Genomic DNA, 22322 nt, shown 5'->3' with positions numbered 1-22322 from the left:
TTTAAATCATGATTTATTTGCAATGTTCAGTCTTCCTATAGAATGACATAGTGCACTTCTTTATTTGTTCAACAAATATTTGGGGTTTTCTTCACGAGCATCATGTCAAGATTATTTCTAGTTATAAACAAAATATTTTGAAAAGTACAGTTTTTAATTGGCTATTACTGCCTTAAGAAAATTTTTGTATCTTTTTACCTAATTAGTTTTTTGGATTTATATACATTCTAAGATATTTGATTGATTTCCTTGGATTTTCTTTGGAATTGTCATAACTTGGGCAATGGCTTAGCTTCTTGAAGCCTCCCAGTCATCTGTAGAATGAAGAAAATGATAGATCCTACTTCATAGCTGTGAGAAGACAATGAGATAGTGTGTGTGTGTGTGTGTGTGTGTGTGTGTGTGTGTGTAAAGGCCTATGTCTAGAACCTAGTAACAACTCATTAAATATTTAATATCTATCATCATATATCTGGGCTCTCTCACAAAAGCTAACACACTTCTCCTTAACTAGCTTCTAAAAATATTGTCCATTGTTATTTTATATGGGACTACATTGTAAAAACTAGGCCTTTCATGTTTGTAGGGGCATTTGATTTAATATTTTTTAGATAAGCCCCAAAACAGTGATAAATTTGTGATTCTGTGAACTGATGGTGTTTGTGAAGCACTGGTAGCATGGTACCTCAGTGAAATGAGCATTATTTTTTATGCTAACCAACTAAAATTATTTCAGTGAAACCAGGATGAAGATCTATAACATACTGATGGGCAAAATCCAATTCTTAGATTTTTCTGGAAAATTCAAATGAGACCAACTTTGAGGTTAAAGCACTCCCACTAGCCTCGTGTTGCCAGGTCATTGACATAGAAAGAATGCCAGAGGGTCCCCTGTAGTTAAATTGTGAAACCCTATACATGAGGACAGAGAAAAGAAGACTATGTAGTTTTTTTCCAAGTCTCTTTTACTCAGAAGTATTCCCCCAGAGAAAATGGTAGGGGATGGGGCAACAAGGCTTTGTGAGACTCACTCCTGACAAGCCTTCTCAAACTCTCAAAGAATAACAGGGTAACTCCCTGTGGACTAAAAGGCATCTCTGGTCAGTCTAGACCTTGGAGAAAGTTATTTTCTTGAGGTTGGAGGTCTGTTATTTCCCAGAGAGCAGGTTGCCTAAATTAGTGAGGAAACTGTACCATGTATGTGTTTTTTATCCCATCCCTCTGACCTCATCCCCTTACATCTCTGATCTGCAATACAAATTTAATGCAGTCACAGATATTCTCGGACTCAGGTTTAGGAACGTCTGGAATGAGTCTCCCACTTTACCCCAGCAAAAAACTACATGTAAATTTTTCTATACCCCTAATTAAAAGGAATGGTAAGAGTAGCAAGAGATAATATTGAGAGAGGGATGGATATAGCTGACTACTTGTTACTCTTATGACCCCTGCAGTTCTTGAAGAACATGGGTATTTTGCTGCACTATTCTCTGAAGTTTTCCTTCCCCTCTACCCAGCCATTGGACTGTACTCATTCTATAGTGTCTGCCAATGTGTTAAGAGTACACTATAACTAACAGAAGTAAAGAGTGCAATGTACCCTAATGTGCTCCTTCCAGAGGGAGACTCTCACTAATGGTCAAAGACAAAGAACAGGATAGAGGGATGGTGAAGGTGGTCAATGGGAAAGAGTCGCAATTGTAGAAGCAAAAGTTTGAAAGACTGGTTCTCTCTTGCTCTTATTCTTTTTCTGTTTGCCTTGACCCTCCTTTTTGGAACTCCAGTGTGACTTGTTGAATAAGAAGGAACTTGGATCTTCTCTCACTTGTAAGAATGGGTTTTCCTCCTAAAATGCCCTACTAAGACATCATGAAACACGGAAGATGAGGTGGGAATGAGCAGGCTAGTTAGACCTGCCAATGGGGAGGGAAGTAACATGGAAGTGGAGAAGATGGTGGCATTAGTTCTTTCTGGAGAGAGAGTCAGGCCTTAGATACTATGAGTAAGGGGGTTCTTAACAGAAATCAGGTAGGTGAGCAGCCTGGAAGAAAAGAGTTTGAGTTGGATGATGTAGATGTTAATTTTATTAATCTTTTTTCTGGACATAAACATGATGGCTTGATGGTCCTGGTAATTTTCTCCTTGGCAATATCCATAATAACTCACCCCCGTCTGGGGCATCATTTTCCTTTTATACCCACACATACGCCATACCCACATACCGACACATACGCCTTACATCATACCCACACATACGCCAAAATGCAGTCATGTGATTTGGATTGAAGCATCCTCTTACTTGGCCTCACATTTTTGACTTCAGTGATTAATAAAATAAGACCAATTGACTCGATTTGTATCAGCTATAGTATCTACAACTGGATCAAGGATTGGTAAATGACACAAACTGAGCCTATGAAATTCCTTCCCCTGAGCTTTTCAAATTGGAGCACAGGTTCATGCCACTTTTTTTCTGGTCAATAAGCTGTGTACACATGTACCCCAGTCTGCAGGCAACCAGGGTTGCATCCTCATGAAACCTCAATGAAACCAAGAAAATAAAGTTGATTCACAAAGAAACAGAGAACAGGCAGCAAGAATGTGATCTTGCTGGTGTTTGATTTTCTGGTTCCATCTGCTCCTACAGCAAACTCCACCCTTGTCCTTTGGTTACATGAACCCAAAATTCCTCTTTTGACCAGGCAAGCTTAAGATATATGCCTGTCAGCAGAAACTAGAATCCTAACACAAACATGAAGTGATCACAGCTACCAGGTTGTTTTTTATTCAAGAATCTTAGCCCCAGCACTAACCCAACTGTAAATCAGTTTAAAAGGTTTTTTTCTAATACCATCATTCTAAAAAATAATGTCAAAAATAATCATTGAAAATTCTTGACTCCAATATTAGCTGTATGGCAAAGGTTTAGCTCATCAGTTTGCAAATGACTAGCTGGTAATATTGGCTCCAAATTGTCAGACTCAAGATTCATGCATTAATTCACTAAAGACATATATAATGAAGACCCAATATTATTTGATTCATTTTTTAAAAACGAATGATCTCTTATCAGGCTCTATCATTAAATTTGTCTTTAGCCCCTACTTACACAATTGTGTCAGGAGCTCTGGTTTGATTTGGTATATAAATTGAGAACTGGCGATATTGTTTCTAACAGTGACACAGACATATTCTTGGTAATTGTTTTAACGGTTCTCTTTTTGGTTGTATAGCTCTATTTTTTTTCTCTCTCCAAAGTTTGTGCCTACTTCCCATCATTAAGAAACAAACAAGTTATTGGTAGTAGCAAATTATAAATATATGAATACATCCTTCCAAGCCATTTATTTCCAATCCCATTTTTCTCTGCCCACAATGGGAAGTACAAAACTTTAATTGAAAATTAAGTTATGCAGTTATGCATAATATAGTTTTAAGTATACAAACTGAATGAACCATGAAGAAAATGATTGTTTCACTCTAATGTTATAAACAACTAAGATTTGTGAGGGAAGAGATTTTAATAAGGGCTACCTAAAAGCATTCAAGTTATCTAACAAATAGGAAAAACCTATATTTTTTTCTAAAATAGAACATGATTTAGAGAGTTAAATAATCCTTTCTACTGAAAAGGTCTTATTTAACCATGTTCTATAGTTTTTAGAAAGTGAGGCAGGCAGTAAATTAGTGAGTTTTGGATATCCAGTATCCTTGTGTCCTATAGCTCAAATGCTGCCACATTTATTTTAAATACTTTGCAAATGATCTCATTTCTACAAATTTCAAATTACTTAAGTTGGTGTATCCCAGAGTTTTCCAACAAAAATTGTATACTAGGATAGTGAGTGCTATTTTAAAAAAAGACTTGTGACAAAACAAATTTAAGAAACACTAGATAACGAAGTGGTTTCTTTGCCGCAGGATTTCTCCGACACTTATATACGCTAAAAAGTATTGTGAATCTCCCAAAATATGGGAAAGGTAACATTTCCCATACTTACTTAATATTGGATCCTTTTTGAGTATCTTGTGAAACTGGAACTCTTTAGTACATGTTTTAGGAAATCAATATTCTCCTAATTCTATATAAATACTATTTACTCTTCAAATTAAAAAGAAGTATGGGGAAAGGGCTCTGATTTTAAGCTACAATTTGCTATGATTCGTGATGTATTCAACCTGTGTGTTAATCCTCTAGTAACATCTGTGGTAAGGAGTAGAAATATTAACAAATGAGTCATATAAAGGCAGATGAGTTTTCAGACAAAAAGGAAAGATCTACACACCTCTGTCTTTGGTTACTGAGCTAATTAATGAACACTGCTTGAAACACTGTACACTGATGAGACAAAGGAAATCATCTTTGCAATGATGATGCTTTGCCTTGAGCAGGAGATAGAAACAGGAAATTTGTGGTTTTAAGTATCACTGTTATTCTGCAACTTGAATCTGCAAATTGCCAGCCACAAGTCTACATCTGTTTTACCTGCAAGACTCCTTAAGAATGAATTGTTTTTGTGGGTTAATTTTGTGAGTTGTTCCCCAAAAACACTTGCCCAAAGTTTGGGTCTGTTTGCCCTCTCAGGTTGCGAGATTTCTGGCTAATCTAGTGCATGTTTAAATAAGGATTACTATGACAGCAACGTATCTCTTTACGTAAACAGTTTATAGCTAGAGTTAGATGTATTTCCTAAACAAATATGTACATATGTGTATGTTTACATCTATAGTCAGATATATTTCTTGTAAACCCTAATTAAAGCAGTGTGATTGTTCTTGCAATGCCTGCTGTGTGCCCTTGTAAGTAGCTGGTAATGGTGATAAAAGTTTATGTATGACCACAGTGTCTACTCAAAATATCAGCTAAATTTTTATCCATCATAGACAAATTTCCAGTCATGTGATCTTATTAAACAATTTGTGAATACAAAAGGCAATTAAGAAAAACTACCAACCATATCCATGGCTTATAACATTTTAGCCTAAAATGAACATCAGATGATTTATTTATATAACAACAAATGACTACTATATACACTTGAAATCATTTATTCAAGGCATTTTTATAAAATCTTGCAATCATAGTATAGATGTATAATAAAAGAATATCAGAATGCAAAGAAGAATATAAAGCCAATGTCTGAGCATTTAAAATAAGAGTTCTTCAAAAAAGTTACACATGTCTTACAAATAACATTCCTGAAAACTTTGGGGGAAGCTAAAACTTCATTAAAAACATAACACCAAATGACATGTTACTTAGTTTATAGCAAGCAGTTTTATATTAATTAAATGTTTATATACCATCAGCTAAGATTTAATGCATCTTACATTCAGATTTAAATAACTCAGCACCATTTCAGGTTAGAGGATAAATGAAATGTTTAGTGTTTAAAAGTGGCCCAGGAATTTTGGTAGCTAGGAATGAGACTTAACTCACTGATTGAATATATTGATTGTGAATATGAGCTCAAAAGAAAAAATATATATAGAAAAAAGGGTACTTTTTAGTTAGCAGTTAATACACTGACTGGTATCAAAACACATTATTTTAAAAACAAAGTATCTCCTTACCAGGAATTCAGTATTTTCATGCAATCTGCTAAAGATTAACTCTCAGTGCCAGGAAAATTTTAGTGAATTGCATTGCTTCTAGAATCTGAATATTCCGAAAAAAGTTACTACAGATAATGCCTAGTGAGTAATTGGATGATAGAAATTGTAAATAAAGTTATTCTATAAAAATATACAGATTTTCTGGAAATAGGCAAGTTGTATACTCATATATGTTATGCTACTGTTGGAAGACTGAGTGCTAGCCTCAGAGCTCAAGACATCTTTAACCCAGACTGTGGTCTGAATCATTATGAGATTACTAATATGGCATATTGTAAACTGACTCATAAACTCCGAAATTATGATCCTATTTAGTCCATTTTCTGTTTTTTTAGTGTAAAAGCCAATCTCCTGTCAGTACTCAACATTCTTTTTATCATTGCCAGTTCCTATTTTTTTAAATGTATTTAGAGTTTGGTAAGACTGGTCTGTGTTCTTTATTTTATTAATTGATAACCTTCATCAACTAATCATTATCTTTGAGTTTTGGCAGTTATTCAGAGAAGAGATTCAAAGTTCAAAATAATTCAAAGAAGTTCAAAAATACTGAGTGTTAAATCAGTACTTGTGAGTTACTTGGGTGTGTTTAGAGGCGCCGGGAGGGGAATGAAAGTTCACTTAAGGAATAAAGTAGTATTTTTAGCTTCCTAATTGAAAAAAAAATTGTCAAAATTAACCAAATAGTAGGTGTTATATTTAAAAGGCAGACATTTCAGGGATTGAACACATTTTTAATTATTAGAAATACACACATGCATATAATTAACCTTTAATTTATTTTTAAAAATAAATTATGGTCATGAAAAACAATAGTGCTTAAAATTGAAATTTTATAGACATGTAATTTTATTTCCTAAAAATGAAATAAGATGAACCTTCTGGGTAATAATGGGATTTTTAATACTTGTTGAGGTTATAGACAGTCTTTTTTATGTCTCAATGCATAGCATGTGAGTACCTGGCATATATTAGGCCTTCAAATGATGATGAATGGATAGACAGATAAAAGGCCCAATGAATGATTGTAAATGTGTCTTCTCCTATATATCCATGATGATATTGCCTAGTTTTTAATACAAGCTTAAGAATCAATAAAATGATAGATCTGAAATCTGTAGATGCCAGTCTGGCTCAGTATTAATACTGACAGTAGTTTTTTTTGTTTTTTAAGAAAGCAAGTATATTAAAATATCTCTATTAGAAAAGATTACAATTTGAAAGGATCATTCTACAATCTTGGAACTAAAAAGCAATTTAAGGCAAAGAGGTACATCAAAGAAGCTATTCCATAGCTCAGTTACTAGCTCAACAAAAGCTCTGTCTGTACTGTCTACTGGTAAGCATGTGCCCTGGTGGATAAGGATCATATGTACCGCTATATCCGCCAGTTGATGACTGTCCATCTCTAGACCCTCTAACCATGCTATGCACCCAGTGAGTGCAGAATGATTACTAGTAATTGATGTTGACTTTACAATTCTATGACATGTAATACAGGATGCCGATGCACTTTTAAAATTCCACCTAACGTGTTCTGGCACTGGAAAGTCTTACTTGAGATTTTAATACTGGTTAATGTAGGAAAAATTCTGCTTAAGCACTACTAACTTAAAAGTGTAATTTCATTTTCTTGAATTTAGGAAAAAGCGAAAATCTCAAAATTCTATTATGGCACATGGTTTCACAGTTTAAAATGCAATCACACCTGTCTCATTACGCAGCATGATCCTCGGTTTTGCAGAAAGTATATTTTTCCTTTGTTCACCAACCCCTCAAGTATGTAATACTATGAGCTTTGCTAATTTAGACTACATCTCAGACACACACACGTGTGACTGATTCCTGAATAAGCCTGAATAGAACACAGGATGATATTCCTGTGTTCTAAATAATGTAAAATTTTTAGCATTCCTCTCTTTAATAGCTGAACATCTTTTTAAAATCTAGAAAAGTTGAAAAATCCTAAAATGTTTTTCAATTTTTTTAAGTTATTTGAGAGACAGTTATGGTTTGGTGGGGACTTGTTTATATGATTTTATGTCAGCAAGAAAATTGTATCTTTGGCAAATATTTTAATATGTTTAAATGCATATTATCTCTGGATGTATCACATCAGTCATCAAAATGACTTCCCAGTTTCATGGCTGCCTTACGTATACCAGTCCCAAGAATGGTGATATTAAGAATCCCACTTACAACCTCTCTGCTCATGGGAAAGATGAAATGATAGAGGGCAGCCTCAAGAAATATCAGACAGGAATTGGGCAGCTCCCTTACTTATTTGTTCCAAAACAAAAGTTGACTCAAGTCAAAATGAAATTGTGCATTTGAAAGAAAGAAAGTTATCTACTTATTTTTAAAATGTAAACATAATTTTTATATAGGGATGTAACTATCTGAATACATGTATTGCCATGTCTCTGCTATATAGTAATATTTCTTGACACCAATGGTAATGTGTTTGTTTCTTTCTCAGCACCAGATGTGTCCATATGTATATAAACAGTAGGAGCATTGTTTCTCAATTCATCTATGCTATGACATATATAAACCCATTATTATTATGTTTCACTAAAGTTCCAGCACATTAGAAAAGTTTCAGTTCAAAGTCATTTTGGCTCATTCACTTAAATAATACTGATCCTTTTGCACTATAATTTCAAAAGGAACATGAGAAATTTGGATTTCTTTGAAAGAGTCAAATATGTAATTACAGAATTGAAACACTGTGATAATTCACAAAGTGACGTAAATAATAAACATTAAAAATTTCCCAAGTAATGATGACTTAAGTGTTCAAAATCCAGTTATGTGCTTTGTTATTGAAAACAGTCCAAACAAAATTTCTTTTGTTGTTTTCTGTTCTCTTTTTCAAAATACATGAATCCTACTGAAGTTAATCTATTTTTTTCCCACTTCAGAACACCAGGCACTGATTTATCCATTGGGAGTTTTGCCTTGTTTTCTAATACCTAGATTAAGAAGACAAAATAAGACAAATTATTAACCTTATAATATAATGAACAAGTACAATAGACAAATTTAAAGTCAACCTTTTAAAAACTTTATGCAACAGTTTCCCTCCATCTAAGCAGCAATCATGTTGTGAAATTATGCAGTAGTATATCATTTTAATAATGGTTTGAAGAAAGTGACTATATCAACAGCAGAGATGCCCAATGCCTACACTCTTCACATTTAGAAGCAAAGAAACCACTTCTGAAACACTCAAGAGTACAGCAGGACTTCTGGCACCAGCAACCCTGACCAGGGGAATTCATTCCATGGAACAAGGTGGCACATCCACCAAGAAGCAGAGTCAAGGCCTCTGCTCCATCTTGAATTAGTCCTTCTCCAGCATGACTTTGGATATAGAATAATACATTAATAGGCAGAAACTAGACCAAAAGATCAATCAAATATTACTGTATTTAAATGCGATCATAGATCTTCACGTAAGGAAGTAAAAATTCACTTATGCCAAATCATAAACTATCAATTTCCAAACAGTAAATTCTGTGATGAGAAAAAAAAAAAAAAAAAAAAACACAGTATTTTATAACTGAAAGGAGCCTCAGAGTCACCTTGTCCATACATTTTGTTTCAATGAGGAAAATGAAGGAGAGAGGGTACATTAACAGCACACACCTATTTACTGGGTGGCTTTTACACATCAACAGAATGCTCTTAAATATCTGGCAGGAAAAGAAATCGGTGAACTGATAAACGATATGTCTTCAGAGTGACACTCACTGCTGCTTACGCAGCCACCAGAATGACCTGAGGGCCTTAGGCAAGTTACACTTCCTGCTCAAAAAGCTTCAGCCTCCCACTGCCTCCAGAATAAATTTTAGCCTGCTCTTCAGGGCTTTCTTCCATCTGGCCCCAACTTACTTTTCCATCCTTTTTGTCCAACTCCTAACTCCACGAAATTTATGCTTTAGCCAAACTAGAAGACTTGTTTTTCCAAACATGCCCTGCAGTTTCCTCCTGCCATGCAAGTTGCCTGTGATGCTGACTTGCCCTGGATTTCCTTTCCTTAATGCTCCCCAGTGCATTCCTCAGACTTCAAGACCCAATTCAAATGTATTCTAAAGTCACTCCTGAAACTCAGCCCAAAGACACCTCTCCTCTCTCTGAACTCTGATTCCTAGGAAGGAAGGCCTGATGTGAAAGTCAGAATATAAGAAGCGAGCATTATTATCCTCAAGGTGTGGGGTTTTTTCTCAAATATTCTATACTTTCCCCAATATTTCCACTCAGAATAAGTATGATATTTTATTATGATCACTAATTATGAGTAATTTCACTTTTTCATATTTTCATCTTATCTATATTGGTTATAAACATTCCAACTTCAACCACTCTTGAAGTTTGTTACAGTCAGTAATAACTAGTGAAAAAAAAAATCAACTCTATACGAGTGACCACATCAGGAATCCCTCTTGTACAATCATATTGCTGGAAAAATACAACAATTTTTATTTCTTCTAAATATCTGGCAATATCCAATTCAATGGAATCTACTGATTAAAAGCAAGAGACATTCTATGGAACAGACCTCTCCAGACCTATTTCTAGTGGGAAGTCAGTAAGACATACTTGGGAGTTACCAAACTTATAAAAAAGGTCCTTCTGATCCCACCACATTTTATTTTACCCCTCATGAAACTTTTCATATTGTTATCTCTATTACAGTTATATGTGTAATTCTCTCACTTCCCCTACTCAAAATGCCTTTACTCAAATTATTTGAGAAAGAAATTAATTAAGCAGTGAGTGAGAGGCTGCAAGGTGGCAGACCTGTACCTGACAATGGGTATACAACAGTGGACAAAAGACTAGATCCCAGCCATCACTGACTGGAGCAGGAGACAGACATTAAACAAAGAAATTCCTAAGTAATTAACTGAAAAGAGTGTAATAAGGCTACTGCAGTATAGAGATTAGTAGTCCTATTTATGTTTGCATTATTCAGTAATATCTGGTTCAGGGCATCAACAAACAGTACAAAAATGAGAGTGCAAATGAATAAATACATGGAGAATGGATGAATAAATTAAGGAATTATAAAAATTAAGAAAATTAACTAATCTGTTTATTTAAGTGCAAATTATTTTAGCTTAAATTATACTGGTGTTCTGGCGGTGGGGGGCAGGGGTTAGTTATACTATAACCAACTCCACACAATATGGGCCATAAAATCTGCCAGGTTTTCTGTGCTGTGGGCATGTTCACAAGAATGTATGTGACTATTTGTTCAGTGCTATCCTTTTGCTATCATAGGCTTCATCTATCTCTAATGTTGTGACAACACTTGTAAAGCACAGTCTCTGCTTCTTTATGTATAAAGTCCTGGGTTTTGTATCAGGCAGAAATTTCTATTAATTATGAGTTTCTAGTAGAGCTCTGCTATACCTGTCTGTATGATCCAGTGGCACTGGTGGTTCCCCAGTGACAAAGCAAAGCTGTTGAGTGTTGAGTATCATTCCAATGGAAATAGTATTCTCATTGTTGGGAAGCCATAACTCAAGTGGCATATGTAATTATAATCTAGCACCCAGCAACACTTGGGGAGGTAGTGCTTAAGGAGATGGGGCAGGACAGACAGGCGCACAGGCAAACCTACCCAACTTTCTTTCATTATTTTCATCAAAGCACCTCCCTGTGAATAGATACCTTTCAAGATTCCATTCGAAGAAGAGTCTCAGGAGAAGGAATATTATAAAGAAACCTCCACATACCTCAATCTTTTTCAGAGTATTTTCCTAGTATCCATGGTTCTAGAACTCAAATATATGACATCTTGATTTGTACAGACCAGGGGGGTTGATCTCTTCAGTTGCTTACTTTATGGCAGTGGTTTTCAAAATGTACTTTGAAGAATCCTAGCAATTTTTTCAGGGACTGTGAGGAACGGGCAGGAAGCAATTCCTGGGCCTTCTATAAGCTCACCCACTCTACATATTGAGCAATTTGATATATTGGGCCTTCACAAATGCCTTCTGGGTAAACACTGTGGTCTGTTTATGTCTTCTCCTGAAAAGTAAGCTTCTCTTGAAAACTAAAAACCTTAGTACATTCTCCTTTGCCTTCCATTATTAAAAAAAAAAAAAAAAATCAGACTGCATACTATTTTCTGCCTTTGGTCTGCTTACAAGAAAGCTGCTGTAGTAGTAGAAACAGATACATTCCATGTATAATGTTTGAGCATGAACAAAAATTATTTGTGACAATTACTTAGCTAAGCAAATAACACTTACGGTGAAATTGTGCAGCCTGAGGCATACGCATGATGTCCTGTGTAGCGAATGTCACAGCGCACAACGTTGTTGGTATAGTCAGATTCAGGAACCAGGTAGCTGGGGTTTACACTGACCTGGACAATACAAACAGCATTTGTGTTAGAGTTCCTCAGTATTTCTTTTTCCACAGGGCTACAATAAGGAAATTGTTAATGAGGGACTCAGCTAAATCAAGCAGGGAAGGGATTTTTAAGTTAAGTGGTTAAACTCCGGAGATATTATGGAAGGAGACTGCATATTTCCCCCTGAAGTTCTTTAAAATAAGACAGATTAGATTAGATTAGATTAGATTAGATTAGATTAGATTAGATTGTTTAGAAAAAGTTTGAGGATGTATAATTGCTTCCAATACCATGATTATTTAACATTTGAATCCAGAAAGGAGGGCCTATTGATCTGCAATATAAATGCATGGTATATTTTCAAAGGTCTTTACCTTTAGGATATAGTTTCCAGGTTTTACATCTGTAATATCAATCCACTGGCAGTCTATGTCTGCACCATAGGTATCGTAACAGCCAGGACTCAATCCCTAAAATAAACAACATAAAAAATGTTAAATGATGGTATATGGTTAGGCTATGCTAAATAATATGCTATTATTTGCAAATTAAATTTTAAGTTAGTACTTACAAGATTCTGACATAAAACTATACTTATATTTCATCTCCCTTGAGAAGTATTTATTACTCAGCCTTATAGCACCTCCAGCTAAAAAAGATATAGGACTAATATAAGTAGTAGTACATCTCACTTCTTAAAAGTGTCATATATCACCAGAGATAAATGCAATCTGAAGGAACAAAATAGGTCTCTACCAAAATTCTAGACTTTTAACAGTTCAGGAACAAAGGCCACATAATAATTAACTTAGCTCAAATATCCTCTTCTCAGTGAAATCCTCCTCAATTTCCCCTTTTAGAAATTACCTTCTTGTACTTTGAACGGCCATGATACTTTTTATTGTGGATAGCTTTTATAGTGTTTATCCCTTTTTGCTCTGAGTTATAATCATGCTATGTAAGAATATAGCTAACCAGAGGTTGCAAGTTACCTAAGGGTGGAGTCTATGTTGCATCTTTGAATAACTAACATTTATTAAATAGTATGTGGCAGGAGCAATTGTAAACATTTTAATATATATATATGTGTGTGTATATACATATATACACACACATATAAAAATTCAATTTTCACAACTACATGAGGTGCTATTACTATCTCCATTTTATAGATGAGAAAACTGAGGCACACTAAGATCAAATAACTTACCCAAGGGTTTTCAGCTAGTAAGGGGCTAAGCTGGTTTTGAGTTTCGGTAATCAAAGTCCAGAGTCCCTGTTCTTAACTACCACACTATACTCTTTCTCATACAGTCACTGAAACATGACATATCTTGTTGAAGGGGTAAATGCATGACTAAACTGATGAATGCCACATCACTCCACTTGCTAAAACTTTCACATCAATAAGTAAATGAGTGCCTTCTATAGGCTGGGAGGAGAAAAATACAACAAATACAATCCTTGCTTTTAAGAATGTTATAGTCTGGAGAAGTTTCCTCAGATTGGAGTCTGTAGGTATATTCTTGATTCCATTAGTTCTTCACAAAATGTTTTAACTTGTATTTTCATTCTAATAGTAATTTAAATTTAAAAGTACATGCTAGAATTACTTTAACTCAATACTGTCACTCAATTCTAGCAACCAATATTGCTTTGCTGTTTAAGATCACTTTGGTCACCCAAGAGAGAGTAAAATCACCTTAGCATGCTCTGCCAATGCTGGTTTAGCTATAGCTTGTTTTGGGAAGAGCAGGGGAGAATTGTGCTGTCATACAGCACAAATAGCACAGACAGGTCAAACTCAGAAGGATCAGTGTTGCAGCAGTGAGACTCATATTCTATTGTTATCGTCTAGATTCCTACCTTGATCTATACATCACTTAACAGTATGTTGAGTAGTAAATACAAAATGAAGAATTTTTGGTCTGATTCTAGCATACAATTCTGATTCTAGCATATAATACATACTCAATAAGTGTTAGCTATTACTTCTACTACTACCACAATGTTCATGACATTGTAAAGGGTTCGTTGGATTAGATATTCATTTAAGATGGGTTTAAATAATGCTTCAATGCTTATCTTGCCTTCAAATAGACAAAAGACCTTTAAAAATGCTGAAATTGGCACTCTAGAATTCATCAGCTGGCAGAATTTAAATATAAGCTTTGCTTATTTGCACAGGCAAACAAAAACTAGAGTTACTAAGGCAAACAGGCATTTCATGTAGGCAAAGTCAAAATATAAAAACAGATTAAATGTAGAATGTTAGCTGAGGCTCTCTAAATCAGCAATTTGAGTTTTAGCAATACATGCTATTTGTTACATGAAATTAATAGGGTGAATGCAGCTGTTTTAGTTTTGTACATATTTAATATGTAAATTTTTGTCTCAGAATGCAGGAGTTATTAATATATACAAGTATAAATCTAAAGAAGTTATACCTAGTTTTATGCTTGAATACATTTAAGCAGCATTACAGTAAAACTAATCTAAGTCATCACTGGGTGATTGAGAGATTATTTTTTCCTTTAAATGAAGCCATGTGAAAGAGAAATTGGTCTAATGAAAAAAAAATCAAATATATAAATCACTCAATGCAAGATTTGGTGAATAATGGTTAAGAAGAACATATATGGAAGATGATTAACAAGAAAGCTAGCATATAAAATGAAATGGGGTTACCCCAAAGAAGGGGGGAACGGGAAATGCTATAATGTCTACAATCCCAGCTTCAAATATTTCAGAGTGAGCTGTCCAGAGTGCCTCTTTTTATAAATGGGGCGAAAAAACTTTAGGTCCCTTGCACCCTTGCACAGGACTTGCAGATCACTGAAAAGGGAATCTCTACACACACACATGACTAATGTGTGGATAAGTTACATTTCTTCTTTCTTAAATAAATGCTGTCCCAAGTCATGTAGAAGTTAACTTTTCCCCCTCCAATTGCTATGATGTTCTAAGCTCAGAGAAAAAAGCAATGGTAACATTTAGGTCACCAAACAGCTTCCTGCCACAGCCCTGGAATTTGCTTCCCAAGATGCCAACTGCTGATCCCTTTGTACCCTGAGTTATGTACATTCACTACACTTTGCCAAGATCTGGGCAGGAGTCAAATTATAATGTCCTTTTACAAATTAGGGTTTCATATGGAAATACTGACATAGCTTTTAACTGACACACATTTTCCTATGATAAAACACACAAATTGCTGAGTTCAGCACTACTTTAAAAAAATCCATCCCAACAACATCTGACATCAATTATACTGTAGATTTAAATATATACGTGTGGAGAAAGAAATGGTGTCCTTCTGCTCTAATTTGCATTATTAAAAGAGACAACTTTTTAAAGTGTTTTTAAAGAAACGTATTTCTCCTCTATTTGCTAACCCCAATCACTATTCTATTTCCAGCATAAAACAGAAGGAAGGAATGGTTTCACAGGTGAAAAAACAGAGATATCTTTTTTTTTTTTTTTTTTTTTTTTTTTTTTACAGTTATTTACTAAGCCGGTTAAGGAATACAGAATGGGTGCATATGTTGTCGACTATTCAGACTTTTTCAGAGAGTAATTTTCTGTTCTTCATTGTGGAACATAACAAGGACCCACAGTGACCTGTGATCATGAATAGGGGCTACATGCATAACTGGAAATACTTCAAAAAGTAATTTGGATCATCAAGCCGTCATTTTCCTTTTCCCAATTATTTTCCATCTTGACAACGTGGACCTCAAATTGAATGCTTTACAAAAGAGAGGTGAGAGGAAAGAAAATACTAGACTCATGGGGTATATCATCTTCAGTTTTCTTTAAGAAAGGTCTCTGTATCCTTTTGATAAAAATGTGTGTTCTTTATGAAATGCTATTTAATGCTAACTAATGGTAGATGACCTGTTTCTCTCTGAGGCTTGAGGTTCCAGATTTCAGGGTGCCAGCATACCTGTGTGTGTGCAGTACATGCAAATCGCCTGTGGTAGCCATAGTCACAGGATGTGTCTTCAAGACAGAAACTTGCTTTGTGGCCTTCAGCCACTCTCCTCTGGGTGTTGGCATCAAGCAGGTCATAGTGGCTAAACTCATCCATACTGTGGTAATGTCTAACATCCCACAAAACAAAAAGATGGTGGGTGGTCAGTTACATACAGAGAAAGCAATGAAGTTATTAAATGACTTCCCCCATGGCTTCACAAATTTGTTTTCACATTAAAATTGAGACCAAATTTATCTTCTAAAAGAGAGATTCATGCTAGGGTTTTTTTACGCCCCCCCCCCCCCCGCCCCCAGGACATAAATCTATCAAAATTGCAAGGTTTAACTTTGCTACTAGGACAAAAGACTTAGTTCATTATTTTGCTTTCTTATTGCACCCCATTTTGTCTTTGAATATTACAGAGAAATGGACAATAAATTATGTGTTCTGAAGTGAAACTTGCCATGTGTTCTCTAGTGTATTCCTCTTGGCTGCCACTGCTGATGTTTCATTCCAAATAGCAGCACATTACTTTTTCAGGGTTTCTATGAGATTTTTAAAAAATTGAGTTCTCACATATTTAAAATCATTAGTGAAACGCAAAGGAGAAATCATGGCATGTTTTATCCACCATTATTATTTAAATAGCATACACTTTTATTTAGAAATAAAGTATTCCTATTTTATCAGGAAAGTGGGTGACTTATATCTACTTTTGTCATTTCATTAAACAGAAGGTGCTGAGCTGTTCATCTTCCCACATAAGGAAACACAAAGGGGACTGGCTTGGATTTCAGGAAGTAAGTTTAAGGCCACACATCAGGATTTCCTGACAATTAACTCCCAGGCAAGTTACTAAGGCAAATGATAGGATTACCTTATGTAAAACTCCTTAAATTTAGGATAGAACAGGCAACCACCTTGGGTTTGATACAGGTCTTTTGAAAGATGGAAGAAGGTCCTTCTGAGCTCAGGGGGTGTATCATCTACATCTTTCTTTGAGAATGGTTTCTGAATCCTTGTGATAAAAAACGTGTGGTCTTTATGAAAGGCTATTTAATGCTAACTAACTGTAGATGATCTCGGCTGTAATGGACTTTTAAAGAAATTCTATCTGTAATGCATTGGAGTAAATTTTATTGAAGTCAATTGCTGTATCCTATCAACAGCTTTAATAAGCTGGGCCTCAGATTTTCTATTTCAAAAGATAACAGAATGGTGTAGTAGATGGGTTATGTCAAATTACATAGAGAAAAATTCAAAATATAAATAATAGCAATTTTCTCCCTTTAGGTAAGAAATAAGACTTGCATTTGTGATGTCAAAAAATCACCCGAAAAATGAAAAGCAACTCAAAAGTACCCAGGAGGCCCATTTACTTACTGGTGACAACTGTGCCATTCCCAGGAATATCTTGGTCGGCTGGGTAAGAAATCTGATGTCCCTTGGTTTTTCACTCTTTGGGGAAATCTGAGCAGCACCCTGTGATCATAATCTCTGACATCTGCCCTGTATGCCGTACTGTGATTTTGAAAAAAGAAAAATTATTATATTCATAGAATATTAACTAAAGACAAAACTACAAATAAAACCTCCATTATATAGTAGTGACAATCCTCCTTCCCCAACTAGACTATCAGTTCCAAGAGGCCAGGGCATTTTGTTTATTTTGTTCATTGCTGGAAAGCTCCTAGAACAGTCTTGGAGCAGTCAGAGCTCAATGAATATTTGGTGAATAAGTGAATGAATAACAACTATGGAAATCCACAGATTTTAACAGTAAAAACATAATAAATAAGCATTAAAAATCTAAACGTCAGAAGTAAACTTTATGGCTAGAATCAATTCAAGTTTGATCATATGAACGAGTGAAACTGAAGTGGAAATAATCCCCCAATAAAAAATAATTCACAGATATTTATTACGAACTTCAAATTTAGCAAAACTTTTAAAAATAGTTAATAAGTTGCAAACTGAGGAAATAACTCTAAAAGAGCATACCCAGATTTAAATTAATAATTTTGTAACTTCACTACCCCAAAACAATGGCAGTACTGTAAAAACATCACAGGGAGTTCAATGGTGTGAGTGATGCAAGACTCAGGAATGAAAATGAGCGTGGATGTCTTCACTTCCTTTAGCCTGACAATTGTAAAGGGTCAAAGTAGAAGAAATGTACAAATAAACATTACTGTGTTCCTACTAATATATTTAGTGTGGCTATATGTTCAGATGGTATTGATGACCTTATTTTATACTTTACATTTTTGATTAAATTTTTATTAAAACATATTTTGCTCCCTTTGCTGTTTCCCAGCAGTAAACTCAGAGAACCCCAATCTCAGAGTTACTATTGTATTTTTAGAATAGTGGAAGAACAAAGTTCTTGCTCATGGTCTTATTCTGGCTGAAGTAATACCGAAACAACCAAGTTCATCGTGGTCTCAAACAAAAGAGGAAAACTTAGTCTTGACCAATGAGGCTACGATGGCAAATTTGCCCCCAATCTTTTAAGGGGGTATTAACACACCCTTCATTACAATAAATTTTTTGAATTACTGTATAGTTGTTTTATGAAAAGTGACTGGAAACAATCGACTCCCAAGTTTAAACTTTCCAAGTTTAAGTATCTTGGAAAAAGAGCATGAGACTTCAGTCTCCAGGATAAGGGTTTGCGCCACCTCTCTGATTCGTGCTGCAGTTTGAGACAGAACCCACAGAAATCTTCAAAATATTAACTCTCCGTCCAGGTCAGCATGCCCAGGAGGTCACGTCCCACTTCCCAGCTCTTGTCCCACTTCCTAACACTTGTCTGCGCGGAACAGTAGCAGTCAGAACCAGGCACCAGAGCGCCCCCTGAAGGAAGACCGGGGAGCGGGGCCTCAGACATCTCAGCCCGTACCTGGCCAGACAGTTTTCCTCCGCGGCGCATCTCAGGTTGTACATGGACATCTTCTGCACGTACGTGGACGCCTGGATGTAGTAGGGGTCGGCCACCAGGTCTGGGAGACCTAAACGTCAGCAGGCGACGGGCGCAGCAGTGAAACAACCCGGCGCCCCCCGCTCCAACTCCCTACCCCTCTAGGTCCCTTACTGCTCACCCTTCGCCCACCGGGACTGCAGAGTGGAGCGGAGGGCAGCAAGAGAACTGGGGACTCCCGGGGCTGCAAGGCAATGTGAAAAGGAAGCAGGAGGGGCCAGACGCGCGGTTTGCACTAGATTCCAGGGCTGCCACTGCAGGCGCGTTGGGGGAGGGATCGGATCTGCGAGGACCGGGGCCCGCCGCGCCCAGGCAGCCACGTCGAGAAGCCACATAGCTGGGGACCAGGTGCACGGGTGGTTCCAGCGGACTTGGGGGTACTTACCGTACTGGAAGTAGCCAGTGCCGTATCCGGGCCGGTACCTGCCCCCAGGTCTGGGCCTTTCATAAGTATCGTAGTAGTTGTAATAAGGGTTGTCGTCAGAGTACTTGTAGGGGTTGTACGGGTCGTCGCCCACCATGCCGTCCACGCGGCTGGGCAGCTGCAGGTTACTGAGCGCAGGGACATCTCCCGGCGCGGTCTGGTTCTCCGCGCTCGGGGCGCCAGCTTCGCGGGCTCCAGATGTCGAGTAGCCAGCTTGGAACCAGTGGCGGGCGGTGGGCCTGGGGCGGCCGCCGGTGACTCCAGATGAGCCGGCCGTCCGCGCTCGCGCCGCGGCGGTGCGGTTGTCGCGGATCAGCAGGATCGGAGTGCGGGGCTGCTGGGCGGAGGCGTTGGCGGCACCCGGGATGGCGGCGCCCGGGTCCCGGCGGCGCTGAGGCTGGTACTGTGAGCCCAGGCTCAGCAAGCTGAACACCTGCCCGTTGTTCTCCCATTGGATCTGCTGGCGCCAGGCTCCCGGAGCCGCCGGCGGCTCGCGCGGGGGCTGCTGTTGGCCGGCGGCGGGAGGGGCGCAGCGCACGACCGCGCAGAGCTGCAAAGGCCCGAGCAGGAGCACGGTCCAGGCGAAGCGCATCACTCCTTTTGCCAGATTGACCCAGCTCGAGGAGGACGTGGCTCAGAGAAAATAAAAACAGGGCTCAAATCACGTGAGGGAGGGAGAAATCTTCAACCAAGGAGCCGAGCGGAGCACGGGTATCTCAGTCTCCACCAAGCAATGCCAAGGGTGGGATTCAGACCTTTCCTCAGTCAAGGCGGCTGCTCTCGGACGTGGCACCCTTCCCTTTCCCCTTTCTCAGTCCTGGAAGGCAACGGGGAGCGGCGCGGCAGTCCCGGAGAGCGGGCAGTGTCTGGAGTGAAGGAAGGAGGAGTGATTTTAAACTTTCTGGCACGTTTGCAAAGTTACACAAGCCGTTCTGGCCCGGCCGCCCCTCAGCTATTTGTTCACGTAATGCGATTGGAAACGTGCAAGGCGGACAGCTCCTCGCCTCTGCCCCTCCCTTTCTCCCCTCCCTGCCCTCCTCCCCCCAGACACGTTGCACAGGGAGCGTTAAGGGGAAAGAACAAAACGGAACACACATCCTGAGACACACTGGCTTAATCTGGGGCGAACATGCAGGAATTTCAAAAAACTCAGACAGGCAAAGGCAGCCAGGCCATGGGGCGACGCCAAAATATGCACGAAGAAAAATGCTATTAGGTCACCAGCCCTTGAGAGGCGGGAAGTCGGGAGGTTGGGAGGGTGCTGGGGGCGAGAGGGGGGCGGGGGAGGATTGTGACTAAAGTTTATCCATAGAAGAGTTAACCAGACACATTTCCCAACGCACACTCACTCGCTTTTATGGGAAGCGCCCTCAGCAAATAAACCCCAGGATATCAAATTTTGTTTTTCTGTGTGTAGGTAATATGAGAAATGGGTTACAAATTTATTTCCTACAGTGAATATTTTAATAACCAAAAGTGAAATTTTACAGGGAACAAAGCCAGCTAACGCTGCAGCAATGAATAAACCTGTCTCTTTTTCAAAATGCCGGCCTGATTTGTACTTTGAGTGGAAGTGGAGAACAATCTTTCATCTCCACAGTGTCTATAAGGAAGATTCATTAAAGACTAGAACAAGTCTGCACGAGAAAGCACTCAGAAGGCATCTTCACATACGCATTTTATAAGACATCTTTCTCCTTCATCTTATTTATAAAGAGGTTTGACTTTGGTTTTAAAAAAAAATTAAATCATCTCTGTTAAATACTGAAAGTCAGTAAAATATCGCTTGCTGTTTGATTTATCTTCCAATCTAAACAAAGGAGTTGCTGAAGAAACAGCCTTAGAGTTCAGATTTTGGTAAAGAGAAGGAAGTAGGAGTGGTCAGAAGAGAATATAGGTGGGGGATAAATTATGCTGACTGGAGAGAAATACATAATGGACCAGTTATTCATATACCACTCAGGGTTTGGGCAGTGCTAGAAACCTTGCAACAAAAAAATGGTTACTAAATGGTCTGATTTAACACTACTACTCAAAACCAGATTTTGGTTACCATTTTATTGGTCTCATCATCGGGCTGTTGTCCAGACATATTTCAATATTCATATACCTCTGTTAGTCTCTGTCTCTCCATATTTAATCATTTGGTGATGTGGTGGAACTCTGCTGATTTGACTGCCTCACATCCGTTTCCCTTTTCTTTCTTTCTAGTGAGAACAACTGGATTTTCCTTTGAGGGGCTTCCCGCCCATCGCACTCAGTTGCAGAGTGGAAGGACTGAGCATTTATGAGACTTACCCACTTCAAGAAGAGGTCATGAGATCCAAGTTTGGCTAATCAAGCCATCTCTCTAGATGGTTTAATTTTATTTGGGAACTGAATCTCGAGCAAAAGGACACTGTCAAAAATGTTGCTCCACAAACTACTAAAGAAAAGTGCCCAGGCCGGGCACAGTGGCTCATGCCTGTAATCCTAGCACTTTGGGAGGCCGAGGCGGGCGGATCATTATCATTGGAGGTCAGGAGATCGAGACCAGGCTGGCCAACATGGCAAAACTCCGTCTCCACTAAAAATACAAACAAACAAAAAATTAGCCAGGCGTGGTGGTGCATGTCTGTAATCCCAGCTACTCTGGAGGCTGAGGCGGGAGAATTGCTTGAGCCTGGGAGGCAGAGGTTACAGTGAGCGGAGATCCGCCACTGCACTCCAACTTGGGCAACAGAATGAGACTCCATCTAAAAAACAAACAAAGAAACAAAAAAGTGCCCATTATGTCTTGCTACACGGATCCCCACCCCACCCTGCCCCTCAAGCTACTTTAGGTGAGTACATTCTGAGACCTGGTTCTTCAGCATTTCCTTCTTTCTTTCTTCCTCCCCATCCCCCCATACATTCCTTTGTGACTGAACATGGTCAGAGTCAATTTCTGTTGTTTTCCACCTAAGAACCCTGACTGACA

General features: G+C 38.0%; 1 protein-coding gene across 1 annotated transcript; it reads right to left on the bottom strand.

Moving 5' to 3' along the window:
• Positions 1 to 5044: 5044 nt before the first annotated feature.
• LOX (lysyl oxidase) lies at positions 5045 to 20400 on the bottom strand. The gene is made up of 7 exons (XM_010369159.2): positions 19325 to 20400; positions 18862 to 18970; positions 17343 to 17480; positions 15930 to 16086; positions 12358 to 12453; positions 11880 to 11995; positions 5045 to 8588 (listed from the first exon to the last, which is right to left on the bottom strand). The coding sequence occupies exons 1-7, from the start codon at positions 19953 to 19955 to the stop codon at positions 8582 to 8584; spliced, it is 1254 nt and encodes a 417-aa protein (XP_010367461.1). The 5' UTR covers positions 19956 to 20400; the 3' UTR covers positions 5045 to 8581.
• Positions 20401 to 22322: the final 1922 nt, after the last annotated feature.

This window comes from Rhinopithecus roxellana, chromosome 3 (assembly GCF_007565055.1).
Source record: "Rhinopithecus roxellana isolate Shanxi Qingling chromosome 3, ASM756505v1, whole genome shotgun sequence".
NCBI classification, from domain to species: Eukaryota; Metazoa; Chordata; class Mammalia; order Primates; family Cercopithecidae; genus Rhinopithecus; species Rhinopithecus roxellana.
The sequence above is the reverse complement of the archived record's forward strand: the minus strand, read 5'-3'. Positions and strand labels throughout refer to the sequence as shown.

Bases quoted from the DNA above. Each gene is read 5' to 3' on its own strand.
- LOX (XM_010369159.2), bottom strand. From the start codon at position 19,955: ATGCGCTTCGCCTGGACCGTGCTCCTGCTCGGGCCTTTGCAGCTCTGC. The intron at 17,481-18,861 runs GTACGGGCTGAG...TCAAAATCACAG, and splicing joins GAGGAAAACTGTCTGGCCAG to TACGGCATACAGGGCAGATG. The intron at 16,087-17,342 runs GTAAGTAAATGG...GTGGGATGTTAG, and splicing joins GAATGGCACAGTTGTCACCA to ACATTACCACAGTATGGATG.